Consider the following 17,361-nt stretch of genomic DNA (forward strand, 5'->3'; position numbering starts at 1 on the left):
TCAACGGGGAAGTGCAACAAGCAAAATGCTGCAGTTGGTGGATTTTTCTTTGGTCCTGGGGAAGGAGGCAGGTTCGGTTCCCCTCAGCCCAGCACAAGCTCGGAGCCTTGCCTCTCCCTGCACCAGGAGTTTGCTAAGCAATCTCTAGCGAGGGCGTCAGAACAGGTGCTGAAGCAGCTGCCATCCCTGTGGAGCTAAGGTGGTGGGGTGAGGGAGAGGCAGATGAGTTCAGATCAAAGGTCGCCCTCTTCCAGGGCTTGAAGGGATCTAGCCTGGGCATTCCCTTTCCCAGGCGGCGAGGACTGACTTGGAGATGACAGCCGCCCCCTTCACACCGAACACCTTTTTCAATGACGTGCAGGCAGAGGAGAAAGCCCCGCGGTGCAAGGCTGAAGGCGCACCTGCGGCGGGCAGGCTGTCCGCCGAGGGGGGCCGGTTCAGCGGCCAGGCACCGCGGCGGCGGCCGGGGCCTGCGGCGGCGGGGGGGGCCGGGCCGGGCCGCGCCGCTCCCGGCCGCCGGCAGATGGCCCCCGCCGCCGCCCTCCCGGGCCCGCCGCAGCGCTGGGGGCTGATCGGGCGAAGGAGGGGCCGGCCTCGCCGCGCTGAATTTCCCAGCCCGCTGCCCTCCTCCTCCCTCTCGGCGGCGGGGCGGGCGCGATGGCTTCCTGAGGGTGATGCTCCCGGCCGCCGCCGCCTCTGCCGCCGCCGGGTGCTGGGTGGGCGCGGGCGGCTCCCGGCGGCTCTCGCGAGGTGAGGAGGCCGGGCCGGGGTGAGGGCGCCAGCCCTCCCGGGGCGGGGGCTGCCGCCGCCTCCTCCCGCCCGCGCCTGAGCCGCCGGTGCCGGGCGGGGGGAGCCGGGCGGCGCGGAGGGGCCGGCCGTGCGGGGGGAAGGAGGGAGCCGGCGCGGGGGCCGCCGTGAGCCCGGCGCGCTGCGCCTGACCGGCTGCCTGCGGGCCGTTCCTCCCCTGGAGATGCCCTTCCTGGCCGCGCCGGCAGCCGGGGGCGTCATGTAGCGCGGAGGGAGCGGGCTCCGCGGGGCGGGAGAAGCCCCTTCCCTCCGTCCGCGCTCACCACACACACTGCACACACGCACCACAGAGCGGCGCACGGCCGGCCCTCCTCCCCCGCCCCGCTGGTTGCATGCCCGCCTCGCCTGGCGGAGGGACGGCGCGCCGCTGAAGCAGCCCCGCCACCGGGCACCGCCGGGCGCCGGGCAGCGCCACCATGGCCGAGGAGAGCTCCGACGTCCCCAAGGAGTTGATTGGTAAGGAACGGGGCATGGCGGCGGGGGTGGGGGTCCCGGGGGAAGGTGTTGCGCGGAGCGGGGAGCTGGGGGGGGGGAAGTTTGGAGGCCGCCGTGCGCGACCCCGGGCTGCAGCGGTGCCGGGTGCGGGAGGGGGGGCGGGCTGCGGGGGGACCCGGGGGGGGCGCGGTGGCGGGGAGGGGGCGTGTGTGTGGAGCCGGGGGCAGCTCCGCGGGGGCTGGCTGGGGGAGCGGAGAGGGCTCTGCGGGTGCCGGCGGGGAGTCGGGGGGCTCCGAGGAGCCGGCGGGAGGCGGCGAGGCCGCGCCGCCGGCGCTTGGCCCCGCTGCTGCGTGCGGGGAGCGGGCGGGCGGGGGCTGCGGGCCTGCGGCGGGCAGCGGGGGGGGCGGGGGCGCGCAGCGGCTGCGCCCGCGGAACGGTCCCCGGGCATCGCGGGGCTCCGCCGCGGCGGGCGCTGACAGGCGGCCTCGGCCCGGCGCCCGGTGCGCCCGCTCTGCGGGGCGGCTGCGCGGGTAGGGCCGGGGCTCTGGGGGCCTGTGGGGACGCTGCTCCGGCCCGCCCGTGCCCCCCGCGCCGGGACACCCGCACCGTGCCCGGCCGGGGCAGGTCCTCCGAGGGGCGCCTCAGCCTGACGGCGCCGGCTGCGGCTCCCGGCGCTGGCTCTGGTCGTTGTTTTTTTTGTTTTTCTCCTGGGCTTTGCATAGTTGAAGGCTCGTTTTCCTACGTATGTAGGAGGGAGCGAGGGTATTTGTAATTAAAGTTTTATGGCCCCATGCACACAACCCCCCAGGCTGCGTGGTATATGCTTAGGAAATCATAGGCGATGGTAGGGACCCTGAAAACGTCGTCATTGCTGCTGGGCAGCTTTCGGTAAATGGATCATTTATGCGGTGCATTGGTAACTGGAGTCATTTGGGGGTAATAGGTCTGATGCTCAAGGCCTGGTCCCCAGCCACCTCACTCAGACCAAACTTCCTTTGGTTTTAGTTGCAGTTTTGCCCGTTGAAGAGAGATCTAAGATCCTGCCAACATTAGAATAATTCTAAGTGTTGCCTTAATGACAGATGGAAACAGAAAATTGTCAGGCAACCAGGTACATATTGCATTGAATGCAGTCCTTCAGACCTTACCTAGTTCATTCACACTGTTGCATTTCCTTCAATTTTGTCAGTCAGTGCTATCAGTGGCAACTGTTTTTTAGCATTTATAAAATATTGCCAAAAATCTGGATGGACAGTTGCAGCTGCCACCGAAGATTTTTTTTTCTGTATACACAAAATAGCTCTAAGTTGCCATCCTTTTAGTGTCCACGTGGTTTGCTTTATAGCTTACTACTAAACAGTGATGAGCTGGGAAGTGTGCTAGGAGTAGCTGTGGTCAAAACCATTAACTTTCTCTTTTTAAAATGGCCAGGCATGTTTGAGGTGCTAATACATGGTGGTACTCACTGTGGATCTGCACTGTGCTGTAGTGTTGCAGGTGAGGTGTGGTGCATGTTATGAGGAAGAGCAAAGTGAGCATCTTCACACATCCCCTCCTCCTGTGGCTTTGGACAATTTTAAGAATTACCACCCAGCCCTGGTACCCTACAGCTACCGGGCTTGCTTTGTCAAGGACTTTTCTGGGGTGTGTGGATCTGTTAATGTAGACTGGTTTGATTTCTAGCAACATTTTGGTGTCTGCATCTTAAAATTTTAAACTTTTAAATAGACTTTTTGTAGTAACCCTGTGTTTTGAGAACAGGATGAAAGGTTGTGTGTTAACACTTGGTGATTGGAGTGTGGAGATTAAACTGGGGGTAGGAGTGTTTGAGCTGCAGTTCTTGCTTTGTTACTCACTTCCCGTGTGACCTTTGTTGAGTCTAGTAGGTCATAGTTTTCAAAAAACCCTGTCTTACTGTTGCCTTACCTGGATCTGCTTCTCTGAGGTGCAGGTGTCTAAGGTCTCCAGCATTAGAAATGGATGAGCACTTTGAAATATGTACCTGAATGTTATGGTTCCATTTCTCTAGTCTGAAAAGCTACTTGACAAGTCTCCTTGCCACCCACCCAATGTGTAAGGAAGTGTCCTAAGTCATATGGGGAATGTCTATGAAATCTGTATCTAACTCTTTGAAGAAGTGTTTCTAGCCCTTCCTAGCAGATACAGAGCTTTGGAGGGAACTGACATCCTGATGCTTTGCAGTTTTGGGTTCCTGGCCCTTTCTCTCCCTGTGGCTTGTTGGACTAAGAGCACTGGAGCGAGGGCTTGCAATTGCTCCCACTGTTGCTCTGTGGGACCTGTGGGACAGGGAAAGGAAGAGGGTCTTCCCACGCTGGTGCCTCAGGAGGAAGACCCTTGCTAGACACAGACACTTGGAGCCGTCTGTGGGAGAGGAGAGACCAAAAGGTAGAGGCTGCCGGTGGAGGTAAAGTAGCAGAGACAGCAGTAATACCTTTCCTTCTTGCAAGGAGGTAGGGCTTTATGAAAAAGTCTGGGTGGTCAGCTTGCTTCTGGGTTCTCAAGCAGGGAGAAAAAAGGCCAGAACTAGGCATTACACACGGGAGATTCAGCCCTGGGAAAACAGTTCACATGGGGCTGGACTTTCCCCCGGGGTTTGCTTACCTGGCCGCTCCAGGAGCTTGTGGCCTGGCTCCTGACCAAGGGGTTGCCTGGGGAGTCGGCTGCGCTGGCTGTCTGCCACAGGGCTGCCGTGGCAGGGCAAGCTGCTGCTACCGAGGAGCTTTTGTTTCCCGATAGGAAAATTAAAATTCCTGGGGAAAGCATGCCGATTCTGCAGAAAGAGCTCTTTCTGGTGGAGAGCCACTCCAACCAGGCATGCTTCTTACTTGCACACCCTCCTGCCCTGCAGGCAGAATGCCGTGGCCTGGACTAAACGTCCAGCCTTAATAAATAGTGTGTTGTTTGTGCTATCCTATCCTGACTACGAGATGAAAATTGTGCAGAAAAGTGCTATACGGAGCACTATAATTAAAAGCCTTAGTAATAGCCCATTATCTTCAATTTTAGCCTTTAAACTTGAGCGTGCACGAGGGCAAAGTGTGTGTCTGGGGAGGGTGGAGACTTGCCTACAGATGTCAGTTGTAGTGCTGGAAATAGGTTAATGTGTTTAAAAGATTTCTTTCTCGTCCCTTTCCTGTGGGGACTGGGGAGTGAAACTTATGGAAGGTGCCAGATTGGCTCTTCTAAATGAACTCCCGTGTTTATCACCCAATTACATCAGTGTCAGTAGTTGTATAAGCTTTCTGACATGGTTCCCTGTATATATGCTCCCTTCAGGCCAGGTTGCAAACGTTTAGGGGAAAGGCTGGTTCATTTGGTACTTGGCAGAGACTGCACGTACATGTGTATGCATATACATATTAAAACATTATGGCAATTATTGTAATTTCGGTGTTGGCATCATGAGGTGGCTACATTGTTGTTGGGACTTGGACCAAGATCAGTGTTGCCTTCCATTGCATCTGCTGGTGTAGTTGTCAGGTGTTAGTATCTAGAGGTCTGTCTGGTTTGCTCCACAACTTGAATACAGAGTGCAAAATGTATGCTTTTCCATTATCTGACCTGTTTAGCCTCTGTGCTATTAACAACAACAGGCTAAAATTTTTGCAATGCAAGAAGCTAGTTTGTTTTAGCAAGCTTTTCAGGTACAAATAATAGCAAATGAGGAATTTGTTGTGTTTTCCCAGAGTAGAGATAAGCAGTGCTGGGGCTTGTCTTGGGAATGCTTTTGATGTTAAAGTAATGCTGGAAAGAAATATTAAATTATGTTTAGAATCCTGGCATATAGAATCGATAATTCTATCATAGTAGACATAAATTAGTGTGTGGATGACATACTTTAAAAAGTTGTGCTTGTGTTAGGTTGTGTTAAGTACTGTGCATATACATGAGGATTCCATGAGTGCAATTGAACAACATAGCTCTGAGTCTTACTGAAAACATGACAGTGGTCTGTTTCCTTCTCATGGTGATGCTGAAGGGATTGAATTAAGATATTTTCTTTTATTTCAGAAAGTGTCAGGGATGTTATTGGGAGGAAAATCAAAATTTCAGTCAAGAAGAAAGTAAAGCTGGAAACCAAGGGAGATAAAGTGGATAACAAAATATTGGTAAGTATGATAGAATTAACTCTTGATTACATGTGTGAAGGAAAAGCCAGTATCTTTTCAGAAGCCATTAATTCTCCTCTGCAAAGGTTCTTTGAACTTTGTGTGACATAAGATATGCATATCACTTACTTTCCTACTTTCTTGCTAGCCTGCATAGCAGGTTGACGTGCAGGCATGCATATCTACACGCATGTTTGTCACTGAGTAATTCTTCAGAGTTTAGGGTATTGTGTTGTGGACTGATGCTAAAGTAAGCTATTATTAAAACCTCTTCTAAAATAATTTGCTGACTTTGCTGGTTAGGTTTCAAAATGATAAAATATGTTTTGAGAATCTTCTGAAGGTGTTACGCATGGAGCAGTAGAACTACTGTGCTTTTTGAACTCAAACGACCACTTCTTAGTATTCTCTGTTAAGTCATATATCTGCATTTTAAAAGAAATGCTTAATGTGAGAGATCCTCCATTGTCATTCCTAAAACTGTAGTGGAGTAAAGTGTCAAATTAATCTCACTTAAGTATGCTTTCCTGTTTTCTCAAGAATAGTTTTGCTGGCCTCTCTTGATAAGCGAGCTGTGGTAATGAACTGGTATACTTGCATATTATCTTGAATACTTGGATATGCAAAAAGACTGAACTTTATTTCTTTGTTCTTTTGGTACCTCTCTGTCAGAAGAATTAGAACAACAAACACAAATAAGTACAGTGCTGCTATAGTATTTTGCAAGATATTTGAGATTTGGTGACTTGTGTTAGTAAAAATGCTGGTGCATGTTTGAAAGTGCCATTGTCAAAACTGTTGTTACAGATTTTAGGTACGTTCCCCGCGCAGATATTCTATTTTGTCTTTACAAACTGCAACATATTAATCAATTCTGAATTACCGTCATAAAGTACATGTTGCTCATCGCTGGGCAGTAAGACTAGATAGTGGTCTACTTTTCAGTGAGAGCAGCTATTTAAGGAATTAGAAATATTTTCTGCATAATATCTATGTTATATATAGCTCCTGGGTTTATTGTTTCTGGTTTTATACTGGAAATAGGTCGAGTATGTGAATGTTGATTGATCGTCTCTATTTATTTGAAAGCCATGTTTATAGGGAAGGCTGACAGTTTCACTGAAGCGGTTAACACTTGATTGACTTTTTGACTTATACAGAATCATTATTGTTATCAATAGTGAAATATATTGTGGAAATACTGAAATACTGTTCTGATCTGATGGGACCAAAAGAACATCAAGCTTTGAATTGTCAGTAAAGTTTCTGAGGGATGTACTACTCAGCAGTAAAATACCTTAATGTGATGACTAGGATGTTTTTTCTCTCTTTAATCTCCTAACTCTCAAGTGGGGGACTTCAACCTTTTATGACTGAAGAGGCACTGAAAGGGGGGGAATCTGTTTAAGAGGTTCACAAGTTAGTGAACACTTCTTGTGTGTGTGCATGTTGTGTTCAGTGCACAGGGTAAGTCTTTCAAGGGGATAAATTGCTGAAGGGGGTGTTGCCTGGTAGAATCATTTGTTCTTTGCAAAAATGCAGGGAATTTATATTGCAAAAAAGAATATTCTTATGGATAGAGAAACTGACTGTTGATTGCTGGGGTTGAATTTTGTGTTTTCTTCTTCCACAGAAGAAAACTGCCCTGTATGAAGCTGTACAAATCGCTAAAGGCACTTTTTTGACAATGTTTTTCTAATTACATGTGTGATCTTTATGTGGGTTTTTTTTTGTAGAAGTGCTGAGTGTTGTCTGCTGTGGCAGAGGCCAGTGGAGACTGTGGTTCCTTTTGAGGATGCAGAGTGCTCTGAAATGCAGAGTGCTCTGAAAAAAATGACACCAGCGACACCTTAAGTTGGGTACCTCAAATTAACGGACACTTTTTGGCCTTACTATGTCTACACAGTCTCACTTCTTCCCTGTGAAGTAAAGGAGATATACCATCCTCTCCTCAAGGAAGTCATGCTGAAAATAAATAGCCTTGCTTCAGAAACATGCAGGTGCTTAATACTAAATGCCACAGGAAAGCTGCCAACAAAATTAAGACTTTTTGTACTCCAAGCTGAAACTTAACAGTATTCAGTAAATAATGCATGTGGTCACATTCTGACTAGGCTGAGTAAAACTGAATCCTGAATTGCTATACCTTGGGTAAGTGTGTCAGGCTGAATGCTGAATAAAGTGTTGGCAGCAAAAGCAATTGAGAAATTAAAAGCTGTTTCCTTAAGTGTATGCACCAGAGGGCTCAAATATGATTGCATGGGTAACCTTCCTGCTCCTCTACTCTGGAGAGCTTAGTTTTGAAATCTTAATCTTCTGAGCACAGTCTCTTGAGTGCACATGTGGCAATTAATTGTTTTGAGATTTTTGGTTTAAACTTTACTTGTAGTTGGGTGTTTACAAGCAAATTAGATAGCATGCATTGGGTCCAGCACTTAAGGAGGAGGAAATACCAGTTGCTTTCAGCCTAGCTAACCCCAGAGCTGTGGTGGAATATGCTCCAAAGTGTTAGAGGAGGTTGGTCACAGAGGTTGGCACTGACCCCTGGCACCCAAATCAGTGCTTTAATTAAATGATCTCTCATCCTTCCTGCCTAGGGAAGTGCAGCAGAGTCAGTACCACTTTGAGAAAGGGAGATGATTTAAAAATGACTGCCCTTGGCAGGTGACTATAAACAGACTTGACCTCTGGCCCTGTTGTTCACAGTGTATTCATGGTGCAGAGTACTAGAATATGGATATAACCATCTACTTAAGTCACTCTGTTATAGGATATTCCTCTGATAATTAAGATGGAAATTTGAATCTGAGACTAAAGAAAAAGCAATGTGTAAACCCTGGTATTGTTTGAAACAAGGTCCCAATGTTAAACTGGTGAAATTGGTGGATAAAGGCCATGCTTGCCTTAAGGTGCTTTAGGATCTCCGTTTTGGATGCCAGAGTTTGGACGTTATGACTAGCAGCTTTGATGTAAAAAAGATTTTTTTTCAGTCTGCACAGTGAGCTTGGTGCTTCAGTAATCACAATCTGCAGTTGTTCAATTAGCCATAATGATGCAAACCAGTAAATGTGGCAAGCTGCTCAACTGCCTCTGGTGTGCTGGTACCAGGTCTCAGGTGTTTGAATGGGCAGAACCAGTTTGAACGGGCAGAAGATCAGTCCTCAGGTGAACAGGGCCAAACCCCAGCCCTATCCAAGTCATCTTGATACTCTGGCAGAGCAAAGGTGCTGTTAGGGAGGGTGAGGAAACACACAGGTATAGAGAAAGCCTTGAAAGGTGAAAAGCCGCCAAGGAGGAGCTGCTGCTGGTGAGGGGAACAGGCATCATGGGGCTCCCTGATGGGCGCAGTGACGTCGTGGGCCGGCAAGGCAGGCAGCAGGGCTGGGGGTGGTGGCTGGGGGCAGTGCTGTGGTGCTGGGGCAGAGCTGGGGGCAGGCCAGGCAGCTGGGTTGGGGCGGCAGGCTCAGCCAGGAAAATGGCCAAGTGCAGGTACAGCTGTGGCTTTGGTCAGGCAGGGGCTGAGTGCCAGAGCTCCAGAGCAATATGGGGAGCCCTGGCCAAGGCTTCTCACAGCTCCTTGTGTCACAGACCTGCACCACGCCGGGGGCAGGCAGCTGGCAGAGCCCTTGGGCAGGCCACCCTAGCTGGCTCCATGTGGCCCTCAGCCAGAGGCCGAGTACGACTGCAGGAGCAGACCCCACTGTGTTTGGCGTCAGTATAGTTCTTGCGATAGTAATCTTACTGGGTTAAAATAGATAGACATCGTTGTTTCATAGTCAGTCGAGGACTGCTTTGGTGTTGTGGGATTGTTTTGTTTAAACCTGGTTTCTTACAATGACAAGGCTTAAGGCATCATGCTGAGTGTCTGCTACCTTCTTCCTCACGAAGCCAGCTTACAACTTCTCAGTTGTAATGATAATAGAGTTGGTTTGGGGTGGGTGGGGTGTGGTGGGGGATGCAAAGCAGGCAGAAAAAAAAAAAGAGAAACTTTATACCTACTACTTCCCCTGATCACAAGAGAGATTTCATTGTTTTAACCCAGAGGCCTCAGTGACTGGGCTTCTTAGTTTTGCTGTTTGTGGTGCTGCTTTTCCCCCCTCAAAATAGCCAAGGTGTCTGTACAGGATTTTGCTGAATATTTCCTGTTGCAGTTTCTTCCTATCAGATTTATTATAATTAGTAGCTATCATTGAGAAATTGAAATTGTAAAATAAAGGCAATATGTTAAATAGAGCTGACCAGCTCCTTATGATAAACTGATGTTTTCAGGAGTGGTTCATGACAGGCCACAATTCAGGATTCCTCTTTTTGTTTCTTTACTATTAATAAAAGTGAAACCTCCCAGTCTAGTTGCCTTTGAGATTAGTTTTCCTTTGGAAAATAATATTATTTTAGACATTAAAGATTAGGAACTATTGCACATGACCATGGTCTCTATGTGGCTGGTCTGGATTTTTTTTTTCCCCCCTTCTTTTTTTCTTGGTTGTTGTTTTTTTAAGGCCATAGAATAGTGTGGTGTAGTGACCAACAGCACTTTATTAGGAAATCCCATTACAGATTCACTGGGAGTAATTTGTATGTCCTTGTCTCTTTTTGGGGTGGGTATTTCCATGGGCTTTTAAAACAAAATTTTTAGTTGACTCCTGTCAATTAGGTTTATATTTGTTCTGTGTACATGGTCTGAGATTTCATGTTCTGCTTCTAAAGACTGAAAAGGATGAAATTCTATTTAAAAAAAAAATCTATTTAATTTTAAGGGAGCAGTTATGGCTAACTTGTGCACTGGCTGTGTGGCTTCTGAATACTGCTTGAATAACCTGGCTGACTCTACTGAAGCAGTTGAGAAAAGCTTGTATGAGCTGCTGTGCTTGATAACAGTGGTAGTCTCTGGATGGAGGCAGTAATATTTTGCACTGCCAAAACTATTTTGGGATTAGAAGTTCTGGTGCTTGTTTTCCATTGCTCATCTTTTGTCTTGATCCATCCATGATATTCTGTTCAATAGAGATGGATTTATCTATCTAGGTGCAAATGTCTTGCCTTAAAAAAATACACACTTACATTAAATCACTAAGAGCATGAAGCTCACAGGGTTGTCCAAGGTTAGTTTTACATAAAATGTGTGCAATCTTGCACTTATATCATGACAGCTGGTGTGTGATAATGATGTTAAATATGGACGTTCTTTTAAAATAATGGTGTTTCCTCTTCCCTGCCCGAACACTGACTGTTATGACATATATCTTAAGTGTGTGTTTATGAAGATGAAAGGAAGTAGGTGTTGGTACATCCCTCATGTCAGGAAATCTAAATGAAGTGAGGTAGAGTAATCAAAAAATACTTCTATGTGAAAATGTATCTTAATACATTTACAAGGCACCTCTTAGCAAACAATTGAACTGTGGCCAGTAAGATTGCTACAGAAAACTGAAATAATAAGAGTACTGCTGGAAAAAGAATTTATTAATTCAGTCATGCAGTTGTATATAGTTCCAACACAGGAACTGTTTAAAAAAACCCCTCATTTCTGTGCAAGTTTTACTGAAATCTACATTTATTTTAGACACTGATCTATAGGGATACTTTTACCTGGTGGGAAGATTTACAGACTTAGCATTCTGATGCTGTGATAGTGCATGTGAATGTTGAAATCCTCTGTGTTGAGATGCTTCCATTTCTAGGAGGGGAAACTAGCCATCAAAGGAATTAACCAGGCTGAGAGAAGTGTTTCCCTTTTCTTTGCGTTGGTGGGGTTGGAAATTACTTTTCTTTCCTGTTTCCACTTCCAATTCCTACTTCCAGTTTTTCTTTTTTTCTTCCCCTTTGTTCTTTCCCACACTCAAAGCATCCTTGACTTGTGTTTAGATCGAACCATGTCTTGTGTTTAGATCGGTGTTGACATGCTTTTTAGCATAATAGTACAATGAGTAAACTGTGAGGCTCCTTTCTCTCAGGTTTTCTGCATTAAGGGTAAAACCTACTTGCTTAATTAAATTGGCCTTTGACCAAACAGAAACAGTCCTCTTTCTCTGGCTACCCAGGCAAAATGTAGATATTCTACAGTCCTGGCACTTTTATGTCCTTTTGAGTGCATTACTTGCCAGAGTTGTATGTGTTCTTTGACACTTGCTTGAAGCATAGATTTCTTGCACATTGACAGTACGGTGTATTCTTTGCACACTTTGGGAGGATAGTATAACCATTACAGCACATGAGCAGCTTGCTTGCTCCCCCTTTCTTTAGTTTTGGGCAACTGGGGCACACAGGGAACAGTAAGAAAAGGTAACTCCTCTTTCGATGCCCTGAAAGAACCTGCCTTTGTTCTGGCTCAGGTACTTTGCATGTGCACCCCCACCGGTGGGTGCATATATCCTTATCGGTGTTCTGGAAGGAGGAAATGTAAACATTAACTTACTCTTGTTGGCTTCTGTTTTTCTGTTGTGGTGGGTTGACCTTGGTTGGATGCCAGGTGCCCACCAAGCCACTCTATTGCCTGCTCAGCAGAATGGAGAAGAGGGCAAAAATAAGATGAAAAAAACCTTTGAGGGTCAAGATAAAAGCAATTTAATGAAGCAGTAGCAGAAGTTGCATGTGTGGAAGCAAAGGAAAACAAAAGATGTTCTTTACTTCCAATCAGCAGATGATGTTCAGCCACTTCCTGGGAAGCAGGGCTCCAGTACACATACAACATCTGTCTTCCAGAGCAATTGCTAAATAACGAATGCCCCCACTTCCTCCTCCTTTCTCTTAGCTTTTGTATCTGAGCAGAAGTCATATAGTATGTAATATCATGTTGGTCAGTTTGGGTCAGCTGTCCTGGCTGTGTCCCCTCCCAGGATCATGCCCACCCCCAGCCTGCTGGGGAGAGATGGAGGGAAGGTTGGAGATACAGCCTTGAATCTGTGCAAGCACTGCCCAGCAGTAGCCTAAACACTGGAGTGTTATCACCACCTTTCCAGCCACCAGTACAAGCACAGTACTGGGAGGGCTGCTGCAGGGCTCAGCCAGACCCAATAAGTCTGTTCACAGCTCTAACAGCTGCTGGGGAAAAAAGGAATGGTGGGAGACAGGATTCCACCATGGCCCTGAATTGTTCATGGGATCTTTCATTCTGTCAGTTTTTCATAAACCAATTAGAAAACATTTTTTTTAATAACTGTCACACTTTCTACTTCTTTTGCTGAATATATAATGTACCAAAATGGTTTGCTAATGTACTTTTGTTTCTAGAGGGCTTGACATCCTGCCACGATTATTTGTGAAATAGAGCCTTCCTAAGCAAGGATTTGCATTGAAATGTGTGCATAAAAGTGGCAGAAGACTGACTATTACATATAATTCCCCAAAAGATGGAAATAAAAAATAGAAAATGAGCATTAGGGTCAAATTCTTGTCTCAGTCGCTCTTTTCCACTGATGGCTTTTTTTTTTTCCCCCAAGAAAGACAAAGCTTGGAAGGGAACAGAATAAGTGTTATTTGGTAGACCAATATAAATGCAAAAACCTTGTCCGTATTTTGTGTGGGTTTTTTTTCTTTTTCTTTTTTTTCTCTTATGGTTTGTTTTGTCTGTCTGAAGATACTTAGTCTAAGAAAAGATTTCTCGTGCAGAGAATGTAGTTCACTTTGCTGTAAGTCATGTGGAGGAGGATGCAGTAAGCTTGAGAAAGGCCACAAAGGCTGCTAATTGAAAAGTCAGTGTAGCATACTGTGAAAAATGCTTGTTGTTGCTTAGAGCCCCTCTCTTCAACTGTTTGTTGTGGTGGGAAAATTGGTGAATGTTACTGATGTGTCTGATTACTGAAATACTTAATTTGGATCACCTGCAATTCTACTTCATTTTTTTTTTTTCTTATGGTGGTGGTAATTTAATTCTGTGTAATGTAATTACAGGCCCAGAATGTAAAATTATTCTTCAAATATAACTACTGCTAACTGCTTTGTACTGCTATCAGAGTCTCCAAGCCGATTTCTGCCCTTGTGCCTATCTAATCTCCCCGTGTTTCCAGAACACTCACTCTGGCAACTCGGGGATGATAACTTTTTGTTAACAATAGCTTCCCTAATTTGATTATTTAAGATGACAAACTATTGTGATGAAAACTTAATTATAAGAGCCAGAGTCTGCTAACCCAACACTCCTGAAACTGATTTAACCAAATTAATTGGCCTGCTGGGTGAGGGAAGAGCTACCCTGGCTTGGGGAGTCAGGGTTGCAGAATAAGGTCCAAATAGCTGTGGGATGTGATTTTGAACATCAGCAAATGGAAAGAAGTTTCTGCTGGTTGGTACAAAGTTTGAAGAAGTTGCATGGCTGGTGGTGAGTGTGGGAGAGGTTGTTGCCTGACCCCATGGGAACCAGGGCAGCAAGCTTCTGGGACAGCGATAGGTAGGTGGGGTTTTAGTAAAGGGGAAGGCTTTCCACCATCAGCTGAACAGTAGTTGCTTATTGTCATATTGCTGTCAGGGGGCTTTGCGCACGAATCCTCATAGCCCTCGCTCCTCTGAACAAATGCAAATTAAAAGGGTTCATGTGTCCTGTGGGGCTGATGCAAAGGTGCCTGCAGGATAGAAACTGTGAGCAAGCTGGGAGCAGCTCTTTGGACAGGTTATGTTTCTGGATGCTTTTTGCAAAGTGACCTTTATTTAAAAAAAAATAAAGAATTGTGGGCTGGGCTCATGGGTGCTGGATGATGTGCAGTTTATTCCCTTGGCTGACAAATGGTGTTAATATCCTTGCATACAGTGGAAGGCCAGTGTGACAGCAGGATGGGCTTCAGAAAATGTGTATGTGGGGATGGAAAACAAAAGGGGAGAGGCTGGGTCTATTTTCCCCCTAGGATTTCTGTCCTGCAATGCTTTTTCAAGTGGTGTTTGTTTCTGTCATTTTTGGATAGGTCAGCAACTAGATTTAAATTTTTTCCTCTTTCCATAGTTAGAGGCAATCGGCAGCATGCTGCCTGTGTGGCAGGCAGCGGTATGGTTGGGATGTCTGCAACACTCTCATAGCTAGGGGCTTGGGAGGCTGAGGTTGCTCAGAGCAAGCCATTTCCATTTTCTGCTCCGAGTGCTTGAAAGGTGCTTGCCGGAGGCATGTCTTTATGGAATAAGCACTTCAGGTACATGTCTCTTTCACTGAACACATCCTCAGTTCTCTGATTGAACAGCAATCCTCCCCCTGTACCAAAAACTTTGTACAAAAACTTTGTCAAACCACTGCTTTTGTAGATCTTGGTGAAATTTTGAGGATTTGAGCAGTTGTAGATACCTACTTATTCTTGGCGCCTGGGAAGAAAACAAGGTGATACAGCTGCTGCAGAGCAGTTTCTACTCAGATCTGATTAGGGGAAGTGAATGGCTGTTGACCCTGATCTGAATTGGAAGACGGGGCGCTGCTGTGTTTGTTCAGGGTCGACCTTTGAATGAAAAGGCTTCTCCCTCTCTGCCTTAAAGGCCATTAGCAAGACTGAAACTATTAACACAAAACTGTTGATAAAGGGGAAGCCTTTCAGAAGCTCATCTCTTAACAAACACTTGAGCCTGGTGCTTAAGAATGATACCTCTTACAGCTGTGCATGTGAGCTTCTACTCCAATGTAAAGCTTGAGGAGCAGTGAAGGTAGGTCAATACAGATGTTTGGATTTTTAGTGCAGCTGACTTTAGTTGACATCTCTCCTGCTGTTTACAATATTTGAAGATAATATAAAGTAAATATTTGAAGAAATACTAGCTTTATTAGGTACTGATACATTGATTTCTACTCTCCTGGTAAGTTTATTCGTATCCCCAATCTAAAATAGGTGTTTTTGTTATATTTAAATACGCTTTTCACTTTACACTTTTTAAAAATAATATAACCAGTTTTCTTGACTGTGTCACTGTTCACATCTGCACCTTGCAAGTGTCAGAAAAGCATAGTGTTTGGGCTTTCTGTTACCTCAAGAAGATGCTGGTGTCTTTTTTTGTGCAAGTGTATCGATGTATGCTGTGTACGATTATTGCATACAATGTGTGTATCTTTATGCTCCCTTTTGTACCTTTCAGTTTCCCTCTTTGCTGTCCTTACATCTTCTCTGCTTCAGCAAGTCCCTGGAAACTTTCCTGTGTGTACATTACCGTCAGGACTTGGGTTTGCTTTTTAGTCTATCCCTTCTCACATTAGTATCCCTGTTTTCCCAACAGGATATTCCCCCGCTTCTGTTTCCTTTCTTTACAGAGATAATACAAGTTATCTCCAAAGACCCCAGTATCCCCAGAAATACAGGGACAGTGGACAGACCATAATGCTGCTATGCTAAAAAATATCGATGGCTGCCTTTAAACTTAGTCTGTATACAGTTTTACCTGATCCTACTAGCCAAGTTCTCTGCTTCCTTGTTCTCCGGTTTCATAGAAATCTATGCTAGATCTATGTTGTTTGCATCATGGAAGCAGTTTGGTTCATGCTGGGCATTATGGAGCTGTTAGTATAATCTGGCTTTAGGTTCTTTCCACCTTTCCCAAAGCAGCTTTCTTTGGTTAAAAATAAAAACAAAAGCGACAACAAAATTCGAAACAACTGCTTGCGTCTTCAGAGTGCTGTGCAAATTATGCTTGTCCTGAGGGGAAGCAAGATAGTACAGGATGGATGCAACTCGCTTGCATTACTGTCTCTGTCTCTCTAGGTAGATGAGCTGTTGGGCTAAAAAAAAAAAGTGAAAACAGAACAGGTTAACAACTGTAGTATAACATGGCAATTTAAATGCAATTACATTATGTGGATAGTGCCAGAGCAGTCTAAAAGAGTGTAAAATAGCTTTTAAAAGGGTTTTGTCTGTGAATACAATGCTGCATTACCCAATTTCTCATATTTTCTTTACTTTGGGAAGACATCTAAGAGATTTGACTCTGCTAATGAATTTAACTGTATCTTACTAATCTGTACTATTTCCCTGACAAATTATGTCGAAGTCGCTTTTCTACCATTTACTTGCTTAACTACACCATGTAGGCAAACTACAGGAGAATTTGAATGCTGAGTCTCTTAGGCTTCTATGTAGGTATGTCAGCTGAAGTTTGAAAAAGCTTTTTCCAGAAAAGAACATGTGTTCAATCTTTAGCCAAATGCCAAGAAAAGTCATGAGGAGTGGCCTAATGAAGCAGGGATGTTTGTTGTGTTTCAATTATAAACTTGCTGGGTTTTTTGCCTGTACTGAATAATACTAGAAATGGCAAGATTTGCAGGTCTCAACTCGTAAGAGTGCATATTCAAATTAGAAAGATTTTAGGTGGTTGTAGGCTTAATGCTGACACTGAAAACACGTTGCTTTTTTTGCCCTGTTATTGTTAAACTATGATCTTTGTCAGCTGGCAGATATTTCTTAAACTTGGTGAATGCTTATTATAAGCCTTGGAAATGTAGTTTTCTCTTTTGTATTTTTTGCTAAATGTTTTCAAAATATTTAAAACCTAAAGATGGGTTATTTTCATGTGATGTTTCCAGTGTAATGCTATCCTTTTAAAGTATTTCCTGTAACGCTATTAGATGGATCTGCAGTTGTTTGTGCGTGAAATTGTGTGAAATTAAAATCCTGCAGGTTTTTGTATGGTATTAATTTGTAACAATGTAGCCTTAATGCAATTTTAGTAGGTCTTTGTTCAGCTTGAGTGGTTGAGTCCGCCCAAAATACATTATTCTTCTATTTATCTCCCATTTTTTTGTGTTCTATTTTTCTATTTTTATCTTCCCTTATATATTTTAGAATATTCCTTATCTTGTTTTTTCTTTTTGGAGTGTCGGTTTACTCTCATCATAAATAAAATGTTACAGACAATTGTTTGAAATAAAGGCTGGCCTTAAGGATGTATGCATAATTGAAGGAAATGTTGGTAAGTCAGCTTCTCAGCCTCCCCTTTCACCTCTTTTAACTGCTCCAGTCTTCCACTGCTCTCTGGGATGTGATTGGTATTGTGCTAATGGTGCTTTCTCCCTTCAGCCAGGAGCAGCATTAAG

General features: G+C 45.3%; 1 protein-coding gene across 4 annotated transcripts in view; it reads left to right on the forward strand.

Moving 5' to 3' along the window:
• The first annotated feature begins 828 nt into the window (after nt 1–828).
• The window catches only part of CARMIL1 (capping protein regulator and myosin 1 linker 1), a 238,573-nt gene continuing 222,040 nt past the window's right edge, over nt 829–17,361 (forward strand). Inside the window, exons 1-2 of one of the 4 annotated variants that reach the window (XM_037379588.1) lie at nt 829–1,263; nt 5,275–5,372. In XM_037379588.1, the coding sequence (XP_037235485.1) occupies nt 1,224–1,263; nt 5,275–5,372 (138 nt within the window). In that variant the 5' untranslated portion in view covers nt 829–1,223. The remainder of the gene's footprint in view (nt 1,264–5,274; nt 5,373–17,361) is intronic. The other 3 variants (XM_037379589.1, XM_037379590.1, XM_037379592.1) reach the window with 3 other exon arrangements.

Source organism: Falco rusticolus, chromosome 3 (genome assembly GCF_015220075.1).
Source record: "Falco rusticolus isolate bFalRus1 chromosome 3, bFalRus1.pri, whole genome shotgun sequence".
Taxonomy (NCBI): domain Eukaryota; kingdom Metazoa; phylum Chordata; class Aves; order Falconiformes; family Falconidae; genus Falco; species Falco rusticolus.